The sequence below is a fragment of the Schistocerca nitens genome, chromosome 9 (assembly GCF_023898315.1).
Source record: "Schistocerca nitens isolate TAMUIC-IGC-003100 chromosome 9, iqSchNite1.1, whole genome shotgun sequence".
Classification (NCBI taxonomy): Eukaryota; Metazoa; Arthropoda; class Insecta; order Orthoptera; family Acrididae; genus Schistocerca; species Schistocerca nitens.
This window is the reverse complement of record NC_064622.1, coordinates 93,056,290-93,078,045: the sequence shown is the minus strand read 5'-3', so window position 1 is coordinate 93,078,045 and position 21,756 is coordinate 93,056,290. Positions and strand designations below refer to the sequence as shown.

General features: G+C 40.8%; 1 protein-coding gene across 1 annotated transcript in view; it reads right to left on the bottom strand.

The window, feature by feature from the left end:
- Positions 1-4,552, bottom strand: part of LOC126203875 (dehydrogenase/reductase SDR family member 11-like) — a 45,756-nt gene extending 41,204 nt beyond the window's left edge. Inside the window, exon 1 of the mRNA XM_049938255.1 lies at positions 4,386-4,552. Coding sequence (XP_049794212.1) covers positions 4,386-4,517 — 132 coding nt within the window. The 5' untranslated portion in view covers positions 4,518-4,552. The remainder of the gene's footprint in view (positions 1-4,385) is intronic.
- Between the last annotated feature and the right edge of the window lie 17,204 nt (positions 4,553-21,756).

The window sequence follows — 21,756 nt, the reverse complement described above, 5'->3', positions numbered from 1 at the left end:
GTGTTGTTACCGCCGACTGCTCCCATCGTTGAGAGGTGAAGAGTAGGTTAAAACGAAGACTAAAAAATACACGGACCAACCGAGATTCGGCACCACGACCTCTCGGTTTGCAGGCACACGATTTGCCGGTAGACCCCCAGGATCGATATGTACCGTAGGAACACGGTTTATCTATAGGTTTTGATAAGTGTCAAAATATACAACACACACGGCCGTATTTTTGACTAAATTTACACTACTGGCCATTAAAATTGCTACACCACGAAGATGACGTGCTACAGACGCGAAATTTAACCGACCGGTAGAAGATGCTGTGATATGCAAATGGTTAGTTTTTCAGAGCATTCACACAAGGTTGGCGCCGGTGGCGACACCTACAATGTGCTGATATGAGGAAAGTTTCCAGACGATTTCTCATACACAAACAGCAGTTGACCGGCGTTGCCTGGTGAAAAGTTGTTGTGGTGCCTCGCGTAAGGAGGAGAAATGCGTACCATCACGTTTCCGACTTTGATAAAGGTTCGATTGTAGCCTATCGCCATTCTGGTGTATCGTATCGCGACATTGCTGCTTGCATTGGTCGAGATCCAGTGACTGTTAGCAGAATATGGAATCGGTGGGTTCAGGAGGGTAATACGGAACGCCGTGCTGGATCCCAACGGCCTAGTACCACTAGTAGTCGAGATGACAGGCATCTTATCCGCATGGCTGTAAAGGATCGTGCAGCCACGTCTCGATTCCTGAGTCAACAGATGCGAACATTTTCAAGACAACAACCATCTGCACGAACTGTTCGACGACGTTTGCAGCAGCATGGACTATCAGCTCGGAGACCATGGCTGCGGTTCCCTTGACGCTGCATCACAGACAGGAGCGCCTGCGATGGTGTACTCAACGACGAACCTGGGTACACGATGGCAAAACGTCATTTTTCCGGATGAATCCAGGTTCTCTTTACAGCATCACTATGGTCGCATCCGTGGTTGGCGACATCGCGGTGAACGCACATTGGAAGCGTGTATTCGTCATCGCCATACTGGCGTATCGCCTGGCGTGATGGTATGGGGTGCCATTCGTTACACGTCTCTGTCACCTCTTGTTCGCATTGACGGCACTTTGAACAGTCGACGTTACATTTCAGATGTGTTACGACCCGCAGGGCTACTCTTCATTCGATCCCTGCGAAACCCTACATTTCAGCAGGATAATGCACGACCGCATGTTGCAGATCCTGTACGGGCCTTTCTGGATACAGAAAATGTTCGACTGCTACCCTGGCCAGCACGTTCGCCAGATCTCTCACCAATTGAAAACGTCTGGTCAATGGTGACCGAGCAACTGGCTCATCACAATACGCCAGTCAGTACTCTTGATGAACTGTGGTATTCTGTTGAAGCTGCATGGACAGCTGTACCTGTACACGCCATTCAAGCTCTGTTTGACTCAATGCCCAGGCGTATTAAGACCGTTATTACGGCCAGAGGTGGTTGTTCTGGGTACTGATTTCTCAGGATCTATGCACCCAAATTCCATGAAAATGCAATCACATGTCAGTTCTAGTATCATATATTTGTCCCATGAATACCCATTTATCATCTGCATTTCTTCTCGGTGTAGCAATTTCAATGGCCAATAGTGTACTTAGAAACTATAATTATTTACGCCGCCAAGGGAGTGTGGACCTTAATATTTGATATAAAATTCAATTTGGTATTTGTACTCGTTACTGACATAAAGGAGCCTGGCAGTCTGACAGACAGACAGATGGACGGATAACAATGTAGTCTAACAAGGCAGTGGTTTCCAACTAGGGGATATTTACTCCCCAGCGGAGGTGAAACGAATTTTTTGAGTGGTAAAAAAGGCTTGATTTCGTCACGAAACTTAATTATTTTGTAAAAGATCATTAATATTTCGAAAAACTATTATACTGCAACATTTTTTTTTCAAAAATTACCATTAATGCGTGACATAAAATTGAGACACATGTGTCAAATGGCTCTGAGCACTATGGGACTCAACTGCTGAGGTCATTAGTACCCTAGAACTTAGAACTAGTTAAACCTAACTAACCTAAGGACATCACAAACATCCATGCCCTAGGCAGGATTCGAACCTGCGACCGTAGCGGTCTTGCGGTTCCAGACTGCAGCGCCTTTAACCGCACGGCCACTTCGGCCGGCAGACACATGTGTCACATATGCTTAGATATCTCATGAAAATACCTCTTCCGATCAGTAGGTAGTTCTCGCATTGTACTAGAAATTGGTTCATTATTCACTTCCCAACAAATAAAACAAATTAACTGGAAGCACAATACAACAGTAACTATATAGGTGCATTGCTGCTGGACTTACTCGGTATTATTATTATTATTATAGTTATTAGTGGCATTGGTCACGCAGTCTGAAGTCTGCCAGTTCAGAAGTGAGGATAAGATATAGAACTGGACGACGATGGATAAGACCTCTTCAGCGGTATGCTGAATCCTTATTTTCGATTCAACTAGTCTAGTGGCATTAGAGCCACATCTTCAGGGGCACTGATTTATTTATTTCGAACTATAAGCAGTAGATGACCCAAAATTCTTTGTCCAGTTGTGGTAAAAGTGTTTAACCGTCAAGTGGTCGGTAGTCCAATGAAAAATAACGCAGCATATAAGGAACATGACCCTAATACAAGAAAACTAAGGGGTAACATGTTGCAGGCTCTCACTGTGGACCTCACGTTGTCACGACGACGTTAATCCTTAGTTTTCCTGTATCTGGATGATGTTCCCTATATTCTGCTCTATTTTTGATTGGACTACCGACCTAATGACAGTTAAACAATTTTATCGCATTTGGACAAAGAATGTAGCCGGCCGCGGTGGCCGCGCGGTTCTAGGCGCTCGTCCGGAACCGCGCTACTGCTACGGTCGCAGGTTCGAATCCTTCCTCGGGCATGGATGTGTGTGAAGTCCTTAGGTTAGTTAGGTTTAAGTAGTTCTAAGTTCTAGGGGACTGATGACCTCAGATGTTAAGTCCCATAGTTCTCCGAGCCATTTGGACCATTTGACAAAGAATGTTGTGTCATTTACCGCTTATGGTTTGGAATAAATTATAAATTGTATCCCCGAAGATGCTCTAACGCCACTAAATTGACTGGGTCAGAAATAAAGTTTAGCGTGCAGCTGAAGCGGTGTTATTCATAATGATTCAGAAGTGAACAGAAACAAAGGCTGGCCGGGGTGGCCGAGCGGTTCTAGGCGCTACAGTCTGGAACCGCGCGACCGCTACGGTCGCAGGTTCGAATCCTGCCTCCGGCATGGTTGTGTGTGATGTCCTAAGGTTTTTTACGTTTAAATAGTTCTAAGTTCTAGGGGACTGATGACCTCAGATGTTAAGTCCCAAAGTGCTCAGCGCCATTTGAACCATTTTTGATCAGAAATAAAGTAATTTACGCATTTTAACCTGTTCGATTTGAAGTGGGGATGCAGGTTGTGGCGCAGCAAGTGTCGCTAGAGAGGGGAGTGATGGAGCCCAAGCATTCATCGTAAGAAGTGTCTACCCGAAATGGGCGTAGTTAGGTTTCTTTCCTGTGAAAGAGTTGTTAGAAGGCACGATGCCGTGGGAATTGCTTCATCATTCCATAAAAAGAAAAGGTTGTTAGACATTAGCAACACCAGTTGTCTCTCACTCTTTAGTTCGTCGTTATTACACCTGCAAAACCTAGCAAAAACTAAGTATCACTTATCCTTCGTCGTTCTAAAAATAGAAGTATTCAAAGAACACTTTTCTTTTCTTTTTAAAGTTTAGTTGAGCGCTAATGTTAGTGCAGGTTCTGTATAGGCGTGGGTGTGCTAGCTAATAACTGAATGCACTCACAAAGGATCTGAACCACTACTATAAGGTTGCGTTTCTACCAGTTCAGGTACGGAACCAAAAAATTGAGAAATGACGAACTGAGTGTACAAAATCAGATTTCGTTATCAAAAAAATATTCGTTGGTAAGCCCAGCATCAAAGGTTCAGCGTAGTGGTCTGTAGATCCTGAACAGGACCCAGACTGTATAAAATTCTTTCTCTTTTTATGTGGTCAAGTTTGCCAAGAAAAGAGGCGCCACATTTTCTGTTGGTGCCCTTGGGGTACATGCCTGGGCCTACCTGGCTCTGGGGACACGGCAGCAGACGTACCTGCGCCGGCCGCGGTGGCCGAGCGGTTCTAGGCGCTTCAGTCCGGAACCGCGCGACAGCTACAGTCGCAGGTTCGAATCCTGCCTCGGGCATGGATGTGTGTGATTTCCTTAGGTTAGTTAGGTTTAAGTAGCTTAAGTTCTAGGGGACTGATGACCTCAGATGTTAAGTCCCATAGTGCTCAAAGCCATTTGGACCATTTTGAACGCACCTGCACCCTGGAGCGCCTCCTGGCCACGCCCACGACGTTGACGCCGTGCCGGAGCAGCGCCTGCGTGATGGCGGCGCCGATGCCTGCCCCGGCACCGGTCACCAGAGCGACGCGACCCTTGTACAGCGCCATCTCGGACCACGCTGGCTCGCTCTGACTACGCCGGGGGTCTGGCGCAGCCGGACTTTAATACTCCGTCCGCGATATGCTTTTCTTTTTTCTTGTCGCTCTCTCTGAAGTCCGGCGGTCGCAAGAGAGATAACCCCGGGCAGTGCACTGCCGGACCTGCCGCGTGACATTGGTCAATTGGTCATCTGACGACACCCGCCATGGAAAACGCTGAGTCAACCGAGACGTCAGTTCTGGAACACGTTACTTGATACTTCCATCTCTCCGCGAAACCAAGAATCACGCAGAGAGGGATGCAGTTCATAGAAATAGGTGTACAAAATTCAGGCCAAAAGTCGCCCAACGGGACCATCCGACCGCCGTGTCATCCTCAGCTGAGGATGCGGAGAGGAGGGACATGTGGTCAGCACACCACTCTCCCGGTCGTTATGATGGTTTTCTTTGACCGGAGCCGCTACTATTCGGTCGAGTAGCTCCTTAGTTGGCATCACGAGGCTGAGTGCACCCCGAAAAATGGCAACAGCGCATGAGGGCCCCATCCAAGTGCAGGCCACCCCCACCAGATCTTAACTTCGGTGATCTGAAGGGAACCGGTGTATCTACTGTGGCAAGGCCGTTGCCCTAGCCTTGGTAGATTCTGAGGAAAAAAGTTTTTTTTTTTTTTTTTGAGTCATCACTCTTCTTACTGGTATGATGCGGCCCATCACGAATTCCTGTTACAGGCCACATGTCCTGTGGATACACAGTATGTGTTTCTAATGCAGAAGTATCCAATGCCTTCTGCATCCTCATGTCGTTGACCATTGCTGATTCCCCCCTTCTTTAAGGGTAGTTTCCCACTCAAAGGACAAGATAGTGCCCTGAACCTCTGTCCGCTCTTCCGCCCTCTTTGACAAGGCCCTTGGCAGAAAGACGCGGACTTCTTATGCCGGAAGTCTTCGGACGCCAGTGCTGATTATTAATCAAATTTTAAGTGCTGGCAGGTTCGGAATCCGGGCCGAGGCCGTTCTCATTTGTAATCGAACACGTTACCCCCCTTTTTCTTAATTTCATTTTGTTCCTAACTGTTCGTTATATTTGCTCGGGGTGGACATCCCATGACAACCGTTAGTGTTCATCGTTGATCCATTCCTCAAGTTTTTGTCACAGAGGGCAGATAACCCTCTGACCGAACATGCTGATCTGCCGTCCCGACAGACCTAGGCCACGGCTGCATCCACGACAGAAAAATGCGCATAATCTTTAAGAAACATCATTATCAACAAATTATTTTATTTCAGCTCTCATTCCCTAACCAACATTCTGCAAAGCGATTGCGTCACTTGGCGTAAAATACGCGAATTCCCTCATCAGTATAGCAGTTCCTGGACTATGCACACGACCCACAATTCGGCTGTTAGCTACTGATTTTCCTGAAATAAGGGATGCGTACAATTATTCTTTAAGGCACTATCGGCAGCTTTCACTAAATCTGTTTCATCGTTAAGGGGCATGTTCATGACAAATACACACTATTTTAAGGATGCACCAAAACCACAGTTTTAAAGATACCGAAGCGAAATTTTGTACCATGCTTTACACGAAATTAACACATTTACTGTTACCCTCCTTGGATTTTATATATTTAACTTACATACGGAATTTGAAAGCCTGATTTTCAAAAAATTATATATATACGTTTTTCTCAGAAAGTATTCAAGAGATTTCCACAAAAGTTTCTCTGTTTAATCCCTTTCCATATATTAAGCTTCTCTCGTGAGGGTTTTTGAACTTACGGGAGAGTTTTAATAATTTTTTAATTAGAATTCTGTAAGCATAATATAAAATTCATGCAAAATTTCAAGTACTTTGCCCCAAATCTCAGCTTACACTCAGAGTTTCAAAATTTACTCTTGAGAAAACATTTATTAGCTTTATAGAAATAAGCGTGGAAAATTTCATAAATCTAGCCTTCATAGGTTCTGAGAAAAAGGTACATAAACTCTCATCGTAATTTAAGCTTCAAACACATTTTTTCTTATGTCACCTCTTCAGGCGCGCCAGATTTATTCTCAGGGTCCTCTTTCATTTCAAGGCTTTTCTTCTGTTTTTTTCTGCCTTCTTTTCTTTACCAGGTCTTCAACTGACTTTTCAGCAGCAGAGACGTCTTGCGTGAAATTCCTGTCTTGAAGCCTATTCTCTCTAATACCTTCATCCTCCCCGCGTTCCCATAATTAAATACAAGAACTGCACCATATATCCCAATTCTGACAGTTGTAGCAGATGAAAAGGTGGCAAAACAATAACTGCTTCTTCATAACATAACAGCTGATTTGTTATTGTTTCTAAAATACGTAACAGAGTCATAGATGCTCTACACTGAAGAGCCAAAGAAACTGGTACACCTGCCTAATATCGTGTAGCGCGCCCGCGAGCACGCAGAAGTGCCGCAACACGAAGTGGCATGGACTCGAACAACGTCTGAAGTACTGCTGGAGGGAACTGAAACCGTGAATCCTGCAAGGCTGTCCATAAATCCGTATGTCGCGTTGTCCTGCTGTAATTCCCAAGTCGGTCGGAATGCACAATGGACATGAATGGATGCAGGTGGTCAGACAGGTTGCTTATGTGCGTGTCGCCTGTCACAGAAGTACCTACACGTACCATGGGCCCCATTCTATCAATTCATGAGGTTGTCTCCATGCCTGTACAAGTCCATCCGCTCGATACAATCTAAAACGATATTCGTCCGACCAGGCAACGTGTTTCCAGTCATCAATAGTCCAATGTCGATGTTGACGAGCTCAGGCGAGGCGTAAAGCTTTGTCTCGTGCAGTCATCAATGTGGACAAGAGTGGGACTTCGGCTCCGAAAGCCCATATCGATTATGTTTCGCTGAATGGTTCGCACGCTGACACTTGCTGATGACCCAGCATTGAAATGTGCCGCAATTTGCGGAGAGTTGCACTTCTGTCACAGTGAACTATTCAGTCGTCGTTTCTCTCGTTCTTGCAGTACCTTTTTCCGGCCACAGCGATGTCGGAGCGATTTGATATTTTACCAGATTCCTGTACGGTACGCTAGTGACAGAGTCGTACGGGAAAATCCCCACTTCAACGCTACCTCGGAGCGGCTTTGTTCCATGGCTCGTGCGTCGACTGTAACACGACGTTCAAGCTCACTGAAATCTTGATAACCTACCACTGTAGCAGCAGTAACGCCAGATACTTGTTGTCTTATATAGGCATTGCCGACCGCAGCGCCGTGTTCTGTCTGTACACATATCACTGTATTTGAATACGCATGCCTCTATCAGTTCCTTAGGCGCTTCAGCGCATGAAACCAAACAGTACATATCACAGTGTTCTAGATGTATCCCAAGCAAGTTTGCTTGAAAGTAATCCACGGGATTGTTGTTCACCGAGGTAGTATTGAAGTCCTGCTTCAAAAACTAGGCGTGGCACGAAGGTCGCTTCACACATTTAATTATTTTTCAGGACTTCGGATGCGATTTCATCATTGAAACCTTGGGAACTTATTGTCTATGGGAACTATTACTAAATAAAAAATAAATTGAAAGTTCACATTTTCGGTCAACTTCATGTACGTTCCACCTTAAGCCTTTCTTCATTGAGTGACGATTCCCACAAGGTAATGTAAATGTCGTCTGGCTAGGGCCTCCCGTCGGGTAGACCGTTCGTCGGGTGCAAGTCTTTCGATCTGACGCCATTTCGGTGACTTGCGCGTCGATGGGGATGAAATGATGATGGTTAGGACAACACCCAGTCCCGGAACGGAGAAAATCTCCGACCCAGCCGGGAATCGAACCCGGTCCCTTATGTTTGACATTCTGTCGCGCTGACCCTTTTTTTTGTTTATCTCAATTTCTTCGTTGTCGTTCGTTTCATTTGTTCGGGGCGGACGTCTTATGACACACGTTCAGTTTCATCGTTGATCCATGCACTCAGTTTTTTTATTACAGAGGGTTGCTACCACTTTGACCGAACACGCTGAGCTACCGTGCCGGCCCACTCAGCTACCGGGGGCGGACTCCCTCAAGGTAGTAGGTACGAGTTATCATATTGTGTAACTATAGGAATGGAACCACTGTGAGCGAAAACTGGTTGACAAAATGCTTTACACTTGTGATACTCGAAACGACGCACAGAGCGGTCAACGACAATTACTTTTGCTCTCATATTCAGTAAGTAATTCATCTTCGTCTTCTTCACTCATCACAATGACGAATGAGAAAGTCACAGAAAATGGTGATAATATTTATTGTATTGAATATCGTAGTGATGATATCATTTGTCGACTGTGAGGAGGAAACACACTTTTCATTTCTTTCTTTTTCTTCACAGGCATACAATGTTACTAGCGTACTATATCCATCACGTTTTCGTAAGCGCAATCGAACAGTTACCTCTTCATCATCTAAATCCACAAGATCTGGGTCCTGATATATAATTTTTTGTACTTAATTCTAAACTATATCTTGAAATAATTGGCATGTAAATGGATGAATTTGGTGATTCATCTGTCTTACACGCAAGCGGAACTGCAGGCTTTAACTAATGTAGCGGGGGTGCAGGAGCAGTATTGTACAGTGAACCTTCAGACATGTTATAGTCAATGCATAGGACGTGAATCTTCTAAATATTTACTGTGTTTTCGCTATCTTTAAGGTTTCTTTAACAATCACTTTTATCTCAAAACCTAACGCTACTCCACATCTCGCATCATTTGGGAGCTTATTTTGTAACTGATGTTCAGTCTTAAGCCGACGTTTTCCTCAGCAATATCTTAGCAGTCATTTTGATGTTGTATGACTTTTTCTCCCTCAACAAGGAGGAAATAATGTCATAGAATTCACAAGTTACAAGTCTTAAAATAATTCTGTGCAGAAATTTCAGATCGCCTATCTGATTATAGTTGAAGAAGTTGTTGTTTCTCAACCTAATATTCGATACGGAACGGTACACAAATAAGATGAGTAAGGCAATTTCGTGCACGTGATTAAATTAATGTAGCATGGGGTTTCGGACAGCAGTTATAATCGAGGTATAACATGACAGGTGGCACATTACAATGTGTTCACGATATCCATGGTGACACTATTAGTATATGCTAACAGACATGCTAATTCAGGCAGAGTTCAGAAACTTCAAGCAAGTAAACAACACCTCTGACTTTTAGAGGTTAAAATGTAGTTGCATTTTATTGTATAGTTTATGAAATATCATAGGTCCCACGTTTTAAAGTAACTCTACCCAGAAATTTCTGATCGCCGATGTCATTGTAGAGGTAGTATATCACACTAGTTCTGGAGGAAACTTGTCAAACTATTACACAACATTACCCTTCTTCTTGTAAGATACCAATTATTGTGAACCACGTTCTCTTTCTGTCTGAAGGTTGACAATCGCACTCTGACATGTTTTAGCGCTATTGAATAAAGTGTCTCTAATAAACACACACCAAAAACGAGGAATTTCCAATTTTTTATTGTAATATCTCAAGTCGGTTTTAGTAAACTGTTTTGTTGCAACACTGTTTTTTTTTTTCATCAAATACAAGTCTGTTTTTCTTATATGGTGAAACGTCCCCTTAGAACAATTATATACGACTGTGCTTAAACTGACACACAGTATTTTTTTAGCGCAACGCAATCTGACTTTCAAAAATCCCTACAAAAGAATGGCCCTGACTAACATTAACCTATACGTTTCACAATTCACTTACCTCACAAAAATCTTGGTTACTCGAACTACTGCAATACAGCGAGCACCACTACTGCCAGCTAAATAAAAGATTCAAACTACGGAAGGCACTGACTACTGATAGGCATAGTTAGCAAATGAAAGATACTAATAGAGAACAAACAATGTATTTACCTTAATAGTCATAATATATATAGCAGTTCATGACAAATTACAAAACTCCGCCATCTCTCTCCCCACATCCACCACTGCTGGCGGCTCACCTCCAACTGCGCAACGCTACACGCTGTTCACAGCCAGCTGCCTAACACTACAATGGCGAGTATGACAACAATGCAAAGCAGCCACAGACTGCACACAGCACAGCCAGTGATTTTCATACAGAGGTGGCGTTACCAATAAAAAAACCTAAACAGCCTACTTACATAGCCCCCATGCTACCCACAAAAAATTTTACAAATTTTTTTGGGCACTGGCCAATACATATTTGTTAAAAATTTTTTTCACAATTACAATAACGAAGTAATCAAATGCACACACTTATTGATACAATGTTGGTCAAAAGCTAAAATTTTCTCACAGTCCATAAAGACAGTCCTGATCGTTGATCACACTAAAATTGCCGTGTTTTTCTCAAAGTCTGAGCAGTAAAAGACAATGCACACAGACGTAGTGGATTTCCATGTAGTCTTGAAGAAGTAGTGTTGTCCTTCCAACGGAAAGACAGTGCTGACTCGACATGCAGACAGGTAATGGGCCACAACAGAGTAAACCCACAGCAGAGTCAGTCGACGTTTTGAAGAACATTGGTAGGTAGGTCATCACAGAGTAGACCCACTGTAGTCCTGGTAGAGATTGTGGTATTGGTGGGTCATCAAAGATGCAGACCCACTGTAGTCCTCGTAGAGATGGCCAGCAGCCATCTGTTGTGACTGTGCAGGTGCACAATCACCATTGAAGAGTCTTGCGGATAATATAGCAAGTCCATAACCACCACTTGTGCACTCACAAAGTTTTTGGAATTGTCCTTAGAACCAGCAATGCTGTTATCCAGTCCCTTGCTGAATTATTAACACATGTGCAAACACTAACAGTCCCTACTTCTCACATATTGTCCATATACTATGACCAACAGAAACGTGTGCAGTGAAATGTAACTTACAAGTTAATAATATGATGAACTGGTGTCAATTACAATTTTATAACATAAGAATACAATTACAAAGGTACAAAATACATCATTAAAGAACATAACAATACAGATAACATTTGTAGTACAGGCTTTACAACAGAATAGAAATAAACATATACATCAATGTTACAGGAATTATGAAATAAGTAGATACATAAAAAACCAGAATAAATTTTGAAACATCAACTTCACACATGAGCATTAAAACAAAACAGAATAAATAATGTCTAAGCATATTTACAAGGTAAATAACATATTATTAATGCCAATTATATTTGAGGACAACAGTATCCCTCATCATAGTTCATGTAGCTGAGTATTAGAAAAATTCTACAACATAAGTCTTATCAGATAAACATATAAAGACAGGAAGAACATAAATACACAAGGGTACACAAACAGATAGTGGGATAACACAAGGAAAGGACAGGGTTTGTTTTACTGCAGTATTTTGCAAACAAAACTTTCTTTACTTCTTGGAGATCTCCCTTCATTCATCATTATTCCCAAAAAGTCCTATCTATACCTGCTTTCTGTATTCTATTCATATTTCTTTCAAAATAATTGTTTTTCAGTGTACAATACTCATTTTGGCCCAAATCTTTTTTAATATCTTCTCAATGCATTCTTTCCCTGTTGTCCATAGTCAGTTTCTTGTATAGTCTACCCCCTCTTAAGCTAACTTAAATCTACTGAGCTCAGATACTAAACTAAAGGACGAGGCAATGCAGCAGCACAAAACAATTAACACAAACAGCAAAGATCAAAAATACAAATGGCGAAGCAAGCAGCATAAATTACAACTAATATAAGGCAATGAGCAGCAAACAAGAAAAATAAATCAGTAGTAAACTGGCTTAGCAGAGTAACACAAAGTCAAATTCAGTAACACTATGCCTGGCAAACAGCAGCTTATATTTAAACATGACAAAGCACAAGCAGAAAAAATATTACACTAAAAATGGCCATGTCTAATACCTATGTCACATCTTAACACTACAGTGATGCATCACAATAACTTACTCTACCAAAAAAAAATTACCAAGTAGTAGAAAAGAAAATTATGTATGCAGTTACTGTTATTAGTCCCTTCTTATTGTTCTTTCCATTCCAAGAGCTCCTTTTTTTAAGAATGTGGATTACAAAATTATTATTTAATAGATCTGTTCACAGAAAGTGTTCACATTAGCAAATGCATTTTATTTTATAAAAGCAATGCTGCAACACAGCTGGAAACTAGATATCAAATGAAATAAGCAACTATGAAAAGCAAAGCATAAAAATATCATTCAATAGTCATGTGACATTTCATAAGTTAGTAGAAATTCTCTCAACTCTCGTAGAAAGACACTTGTCCTAATCAGGTGTGCAGTTGTACAAATATTTCCCATCAATTCATAAGCATTTCAGTAAGTAGCACAAAATACAAGTAATCATATGTTTCCAAGTAATGAGCGTGTCGTATTTGCAATGCTTTCTACAAAGGAATATCAATAGCGAGGTTAATGGCCTCCCTTTTTTTTCACCTAATGGCTGTTTCTCCAGGTGGCTGGCACAGGTGGCCGCTCAAGACGCATTACGTCAAGGTCACTTACCTTTCTTACCGAAATATTTACGACAACAGTTTCCGCTACAGTGGCAGTCTCGTATAAAAATATTTCACAGGTGAAGAATTTGCGTTAGAAATCTGTAGAAACAAAATCCTATTGATATAATAGTGTCCAAAAAATTTTCGTCGGCATTGTAATACATTCACGCATTTACATACATTTCATAACTCTTAAAGTACGATTCTTGGTTTCCAGCAACCTATTTCACAAACCAGAGTGAGTCCCTAACCACTACTCTTTATTCCTTACCTTATTCGTCGATACTTCTTCAAAATTTTATGATAACAGATACGTAGCATACTCAAATAACTCACATAGCATCAGCTTATTGATCATAAACATACCGCAACAGCATAATACACATAGTCATCGTAATAATATCATAACACCTCAGTCAACTCTCAAAATCGTCGTAGCTTCCTCCAATAATTTCAAAACCTAAAAAAAATTCTCTGCTCATGTCAAAAGTGTCATCTGCCTCAAACGTACTTTAAAAATCGTGATCCAATACCAAATACATCATTCAAAGCTCTCATAATATCACAATGGGTCCGAAAAAATATGAACAGTTCACAAAGTAGAAACAACATACAATTTCGTAAGTGTGAAGTTATCCAACCATGTAATTACATAAACATCTGTCACTGATGTAGTAAAAAAAATGTTTCTTTCTCTGTTAAATGATCAGGTAGCTGTGTAATTTATGTGTTAGAGAAATATGGTACCGATGTGTAAATTTGTATAAGCAAATACCATATTAGCTAGGGCTCCTTGTGCTTGCCAAGCACATGGTACACAAAGTAAGCGTGTACCCCACTGAGGATTAATGTAATTATACCCTCAGGTGTTACAGATTACAGCAATGGAATGAAATGTATCACGGAAAACCCTTGTATCATTGCACTTCAAATATCTTAAAAAAATAAATGTTTAAAGTGCGAAATTAATCACTCAAATACGTGTACTGTAGCGCTAAATGTGCGTCTTGCTGTAAGATAATCTGAAGTGTCGTAGTTATCGTCCTCCGAAAGCTAAGTTCTGCAGAAGCCAATGTACTTACCTCATGATACACCAAATTTCAAGTAAACCAAAATGTTGCATTAAAATCTCATTAACAGTACTGGTAAATGTTCTAAGTATGTGAGCCTTATAATCGTTACGTAATTGTGCAACAAACAAGCAAGAATGCGCACACACAATAACACTGTGTCGTCTGTTCACAATAACAATGCATTCGTAATTTCTGTTTAAATAAGTTCTCTTGGTTCTTGATTGGATATTTAACTTCAAACATTGTTGCATGTTAATAGTTTCTTAAGTCTAACAAAGCATACTAGAAATGTGAAGTGAAAAGTTTTATGGCAAAGACAAAGTTAAAAAGCAGATTATCTTTCAATAAACGGTTTTACATGTGAAATGTGGTGTAAACATTTACTCTTCCTAGTACGCAGAATTTCAACTTCAACGCAATTATCATGTGGTATACGTCGGATTCTGTAAGGTTCATTGTAAACTAGAAAGAATTTGTGACTCAAGTGTTTCTTCTTATGTGACAATGAATGAGCTTTAATGAGAACTTTCTGACCAATATACAATTTCTTTGCATTTGCTTTACCGTGTAGTTTTCTCCTTTTGTCTGCTGCAGATTTTATATTTTTAAGAGCCAAATCAATTATGTCTTTGTGTCGAAGTTTACGTGTATTCGGGAAAGGTACAAGCTCTCTGATTCTGTTCGGTGGTTGTTCATTCTTTAGTACAAGAGTGGGTGGTAACGCAGTGGAATCATGAGGCATTTCATTCAGCACGTTTTGAAATAAGTGTAAATATCTGTCCCAATGCTGATGCTTTCTGTGACAATAAAGTCTGCAAAGCTTATTGATTTCTTTCATAATCCGTTCGGAGGGGTTACAATGTGGTGAGTACAATGAAATAAAAACAGGTTTGATTTTATGGTTGCGAAGCATGCGTGACCAAACAGCAGATCTGAATTGCGGTCCGTTATCTGAAATGACTTTACTAACGTGTCCAACTTCACGTAAGAAATTTTTAACAAAGGCGTTGGATACAGTCCGTCCAGTGGCTTTACGTAACGGAGTGAAAGAAACAAATTTTGAAGTAAGTTCAACAGCGACTAGTACGTACGAAAATCCATTAGATGTTCTGACAAGCGGTCCCAAGAGATCAACAGCAGCAAATTCTTTTAATTTAGAAGGAATAATAGGAAACAACGGAGCATGATGTGAAACAGTAGATGGTTTCACCTTTTGACAAAGTTTACAAATAAACAAGACTCTTCGAATTCTCTTTTCCATATTGTTAAAATAACAAGTCGTTCGAAGAATATGATAACATTTTCGTGGACCAAAATGTGCGTAGCTGAAATGAATGTACCAAATGAGCTTATTAACAAAATCGTCTGGAATGCAAAGTACCCATAGCTTGTCATCAACAGTGCAGCGTTTGAAGAGTATGTTGTTTCTAACCAGGTAATAATGCCGAATATGTGTGTGTGTCTTTTCATACCATTTGCTCTTGATGTCTTTCCAAATCAGATCTTTATCTTGTTCATTAGCAATGTCCTTTAAAGATGTGGTGATGAAGTTTTCAAAGGCGACTTTCTGAATGTAAAGAATACTGAAATTTTTCTCGAGGTTGCCTTCTGTGTTACTTTTCTCCAGCCCAGCTGGTGCGCGTGTCAGTGCGTCCGCAACAATGTTCTCCTTGCCGGGAATGTAGACTATTGTGAAGCGGAATTCTTGCAGAAACAATGCCCAACGTTTTAACCTGTCATGATTTAATTTTGAAGACATAAGAAATTGTAATGCACGATGATCACTGTATACTTTTACGTGCTTACCAGAAAGAAAGAAACGGAATTTGTTAAATGCCCAAACGATAGCTAAAGCTTCTAATTCAGTAACGGAATAATTTTTTTCAGATTTTGTTAGCACTCGGCTAGCAAAAGCAATGGTTTTCTGAACAGTAGTGTCATTTTCTGTGGCTTCTTGAAATAAATGAGCACTAAGACCGACTTTAGAAGAATCCGTGCTAAGGCAGAAATCTTGTGACAGATCTGGATGTGCTAGTATTGGCGCGTCAAGTAGCGATTCTTTCAAAGAATTGAATTCCAACTGTGCTTGTTCGTCCCAGTTCCAAATAGTATTTTTTCCAGTGAGAGAACAAAGTTTTGGTGTAACAAGAATTTACATATTCAGAAAACGACGGTAAAAATTTACGAGACCTAGAAAACTTCGGACTTGTCTTTTTGTGGATGGAACTGGAATGGCTCTGATTGCTTCTAACTTTTCAGGATCCGGCTGAATGCCTTCAGAAGAAATAATATGTCCCAAAAACCTCACCTTTGACCTACCGAATTCAGACTTTTCCAAGTTAACTGTAATTCCAGATTCTGCAAAAATACGTAACAAACTGTTGAGGATGCGATTATGTTGTTCCCATGAAGCTTCTGCTATTAGAATATCGTCCACATATAAGGTGATGTGACGTTTTGAGAACTCAGGTAATATGGAATTTAGACCGCGAATGAATGCTGCTGAAGAAATGTTCAAACCAAAAGGAAGTTTCCGAAACTGATAACAAACGCCGAAACAAAGGAAAGCTGTGTATTTTCTACATTCTGGATGAAGTTCGATCTGATAAAAGCTGGATCTGAGATCAATGGAAGACAACACTTTTACACCATTAAAATTTTGAAGAAGTTCTTCCAACGTTTGCGGCCTGTCTGTTTCAGGAATGATGATAGTATTGATTTGTCTCGAATCTAAGACAAGCCTGATCGATCCATTTTTCTTCTCAACAACATGTAATGGATTGTTGTATGAGCTTACTGCAGGCTCAATAATGCCCTCGTCAAGCATAGATTGTACTTCTGTTCTAACACGGTCCCTATAATGCGCCGGAATTACGTATGGTCTAACACAAAATTTAGTATGCTCACGAACACGAAATTGGTATTGAAATCCCTTGATTGTTCCTGTTTTGTGAGTAAAAACTGTGGAATGAGCTTGTAAAATCTCTAAAAGGTCTTGCCTATCATTGTCACTACAATTTTCAATTGTTTGAATTTTATTCTGAATTAACTCATTAGTATCAAATGCGCCGTCGATATCACCCCTGTCAGTACTTGCAGAGTGATTGTTAGTGTCTAGTTCTGTAGAAAATTCCGACCTGTAGTCCAACAGAAGGTAAAGCCGATTAATTTCTTCGTCATGGTTTGAGAGCCAATCTTCAAATTTCAAAGCTATTGACTTACCTTCCTTCTCTAAACTTATTTCAGCATCGTGAAAGTTTAAGATTGCTTTGTATTCATTCAAAAAGTTTACTCCCAATATAACTTCCGTCGACAATAATGGAACAATAAGAAAGTTCATAGAGAAACTGTGACTTTGACAAAAGAATTCTAAGTTGGTTTGTTGGCGTACATCTACACGTTTTCCAAAGATTGCATCTTGTAATTTAATCTTACGTAACGGAAGTGTGGGGCAATCGTTCGATTTGTTGCATCTGCTAAAGGCTGTTTCACTAATTACTGAAATGGGACTGCCAGAGTCAAGTACTGCCGTAAATTTTACGTCATTTACTGTAATATGAATCACAGGATATGCAATGTTGTTATGTTTTACGTCGTGTTCCTGGAGTAAGATGTCCCTAATGTCTTCCATTTTTACATAATTACTAGATACGGCAGCTGCGTCGTTAGTTTCATAAGTACGTTTTGTGGCTGCCAGCGGTGTGAGTCATTGCCTACTGTCTCTTTGTTGGCGCGCGTCGTTATTGGGATTTGGAGACCTAACTTCTACAAATTCACCTCTTCGAGAGGGCCCTGCTCTGTTTGAATCCCGCCAGTTCTGATGCAATTCAGGTCTGTCGTTACGATCATATCGTCTGTCGTCATGTCGGTAGATGCCATAGTTTCTTTCTTGTCGGTCACGTGTTGGAGAATTTCTCCCTGAATTATCACTGCGCGGTGGACCGTTGCGTCTGAAGTTATTCTGTCTCCCGTGATAGTAATTATTTTGGTTCCCATATTGTCTGTTTCTCTGATTGTCTCTGTGATATTACCGCGGAGAGGTGATCTTTCCCTGTAATTATTACTACTCTGCCAACGTTTGTCGTACGGGTGGTGTCTGTTTCGGTCACGATTTGTGTTGTGAGAATAGCCTTGTCGCGTCCAGTTATTATTTCTTTCATCGCGGAATTGCGACGGATGTGATCTGTAATTGTTGTGCTCCTGCGTTCCGCGATTGTCAGTGTCAATTTCCAGTTCTTGCAACAGTCCCTGAAAAGCTTCAATGTCGTCTTTGCAACGTCCTGCTAAAATAATATGTCGTAAATGTTCAGGTAATTTGATTAAGCAAATGCGGATGAGTTCTGAAGGGCTGTATGGATTTGAAAGATGTTGATTCTTGTGCAACATGTCTTCAAATTATTTCATAAGACTGGAAAATTCAGATTGTTCGAAATGTTTCATCATTATGATGCTATGTTTTACTCGGTCTTGTGTAGCTTGAGACCAATACGCTGAGAGGAAGGCATGATAAAATTCTCCTTCACTGTGACAATCGTGAATAACCGATCGCATTCTTACAGCTGGTTCACTCTCCAAGTAGCCACACATAAATTCTAACCTGTGCTCCAATGTCCAGTTGGGAGGAAAACAATGAGAGAATTGATGGAGCCACGCTTGTGGATGAATGTTGTTGGCAGAATTCTTAAACGTTTTGAATTTACGTGTAGTAATGAACAGCTTATAGTCAAAATCATCGTGTCGGCGAGCAGCATATCGGTCACTGTTAGGTCGTGTCGGCCGTTCCATCTCAAAATTCGGTGTACCTTGCCAATTTCTTTCATAATTTCCGAAGTGCCCTGTGTTGTTATTTTGTGGCTGTTCCGTATTTCTAAGTCCCTCTTCCCGTATTGGGGCGCGTGTGTCCTCTTAAATACGTAATTCTTGTACTACCTGTGTCAGCTGATCTTGTACTGCCCGGATTTCTCTTTTGTACTGTGTATTGATTTGATTTTGATTTTGTTTGAATTTTCTAATTTGTTCATACTCTTCTGTGTCAGTGAAGGCTACAGGTCTTGTGTCATTCAGATCATCATCTACCTTTGTAGATAAGTTAGTGACCTGATCCGAAAGTTCGGCTACTTTCTCCGATAGTGAACACATTTCCTCAGTGTGTTTTTCTGAACCAAGTTTCAGAGTGTCCATTTGTGTTGAAATCGAATCTACTGTGTCATTCAAGTTTTCCTGAGTTTTTGCAAGTTGCGTAACCGAATCGGTAGATGCAACTGAGTCAATTTTAGCCCACAAGGTCTCATGATTTTCATGAACAATGGTTTGCAGTTCCTTTATGGCTGCTTCGTGATTCTGTAATGCATTTTCATGCCGCGAAAAAATAGGTTGAAAATGCTCACAAATTTGTGTTTTTACGTCATTATAGACTTTTTGACATTTCGATTCGATGTTATGTAACTCAGTAGTTAAATCTTCACGTGTTTGTTCAAGCTTATGTTCCACTGAGTCTAACTTTCGAAGCTTTTGTTCCATTGCGTCTAATTGTTGCTGTGTTTGTCTCTGGTGTTGTTCCATTGTGTCTAACTTTTGAAGATTTTGTTCCATTGTGTCTAACTTTTGAAGCTTTTGCTGTGTTTGTCTCTGATTTTGTTCCATTGTGTCTAACTTTTCAAGCTTATGTCCCATTTGTTGCATTAATTGTAATAACAATGCACTGGTGTCTGGAACATGTTCCTCAGTGCTTTTCGGCAGTGAATTTGCACCGGAAACATTCACATTTTGACAAGCAGAAAATGTGTCTTGACTTATTTGAGAAAACGGTGAGGACCCAAAACCTGAATCTACAGTATTTGCGAAACTGTGTCCTGTCATTTCGGATTCCTGAGGCGAGCTGTTGCCGACCGATCGATAGATAATGCTTCCCTGTTCACTACCTGTTTCACTGTCTTCACTGTCATTTCTCAGTTTACTTTGGAGCCTAGTATTACGTTTTTCACACGCCATTATTGTCACAATATTTCACACGACAACACAGAAAAGCACAATTTGAAGAGCAAAAATAAGAGAACACATTAACATAGTACTGAAAATAATATCTAGTTAATTGCAGCTGCGAAATACTTGGTGCAAATCTACATGCGTGCCACACCTGTTTTACTGTACAACAATGAAAGACTGCAACTACAAAGGAGATTCTCTCTACAATTACGCGCTAGCAATAAACAAAATCTACACTAATTACACAAACTACAAGAAAAAATCAGAAGATTCCAGTGAGGTATCCTAGGCTAAGGGTCGACATATGAAACGTCCCCTTAGAACAATTTATACAACTGTGCTTAAACTGACACACAGTATTTTTTTAGCGCAACGCAATCTGACTTTCAAAAATCCCTACAAAAGAATGGCCCTGACTAACATTAACCTATACGTTTCACAAATCACTTACCTCACAAAAATCTTGGTTACTCGAACTACTGCAATACAGCGAGCACCACTACTGCCAGCTAAATAAAAGATTCAAACTACGGAAGGCACTAACTACTGATAGGGATAGTTAGCAAATGAAAGATATTAATAGAGAACAAACAATGTATTTACCTTAATAGTCATAATATATATAGCAGTTCATGACAAATTACAAAACTCCGCCATCTCTCTCCCCACATCCACCACTGCTGGCGGCTCACCTCCAACTGCGCAACGCTACGCGCTGTTCACAGCCAGCTGCCTAACACTACAATGGCGAGTATGACAACAATGCAAAGCAGCCACAGACTGCACACAGCACAGCCAGTGATTTTCATACAGAGGTGGCGTTACCAATAAAAAAACCTAAACAGCCTATTTATTTTCTTCTTGCTATTTCTTATTTGAATTTTATCTCACAAATGATCTGTATTAATCAAGATCGTGCTTTTATATATATGAAATTCTGAAGATGCGGTTCAAGAGCCATGCACTTCAACTACCCATCCTTTGTAAAATCACTAAGCTATTGAGGACTTCTATCCAGTCACTCATCGACCTGACTGGTGTGGCAATAGAAGACAGAAAAAGGAAACGTGGTGTTTAAATTTCTCATGTAAAAAAATCATTCACCCAGTAAAAAAAATTACAGACATACGCGTTTAACATTGATTTGCTTCAGAATTCTTGAGCATATTCAAAATTCAGTTCTTGTTAATTACGCATGGATCTCGTTTTAAAAATACGTTAGCACACGTAGGCTAGCAGCTTTTGATACAACGACGAGATCTTTGTTCGAATCGCCTCCCATACATTCCACAATCTGATATATCAATGTTTCACTATTTCTTGTCTTAGATGTATTGTATCTGTGAATCTGTGATCTATGTATGTGTTCTCTACAGGCCGGAATCTAGGAGGGGGTGGGGGGGGGGAGATAAGGGGCAAACCGGGCTGTCTGCCCCGGGCGGCAATTTCAAGGGATGCCCAATTCATATTCTTGAGGAAAAAAGAATCTTGTTTTACAAAGTGTCTACCATCCAGCGCATGTTGGTCTATCGATTGTTCATATGATTTTGAAACACATTCCTGTTGGTTTTTGAGCACATTATAAGTTGATCTCTGAACGAAGCATAAGTTGATTTTTGAATGCGTGCAGAATGTACGTGACGTCTCTGCCATGGGAATCCCCGTTGCATCTAGAACTAACTTTACCGCAGACAAAAGGAGA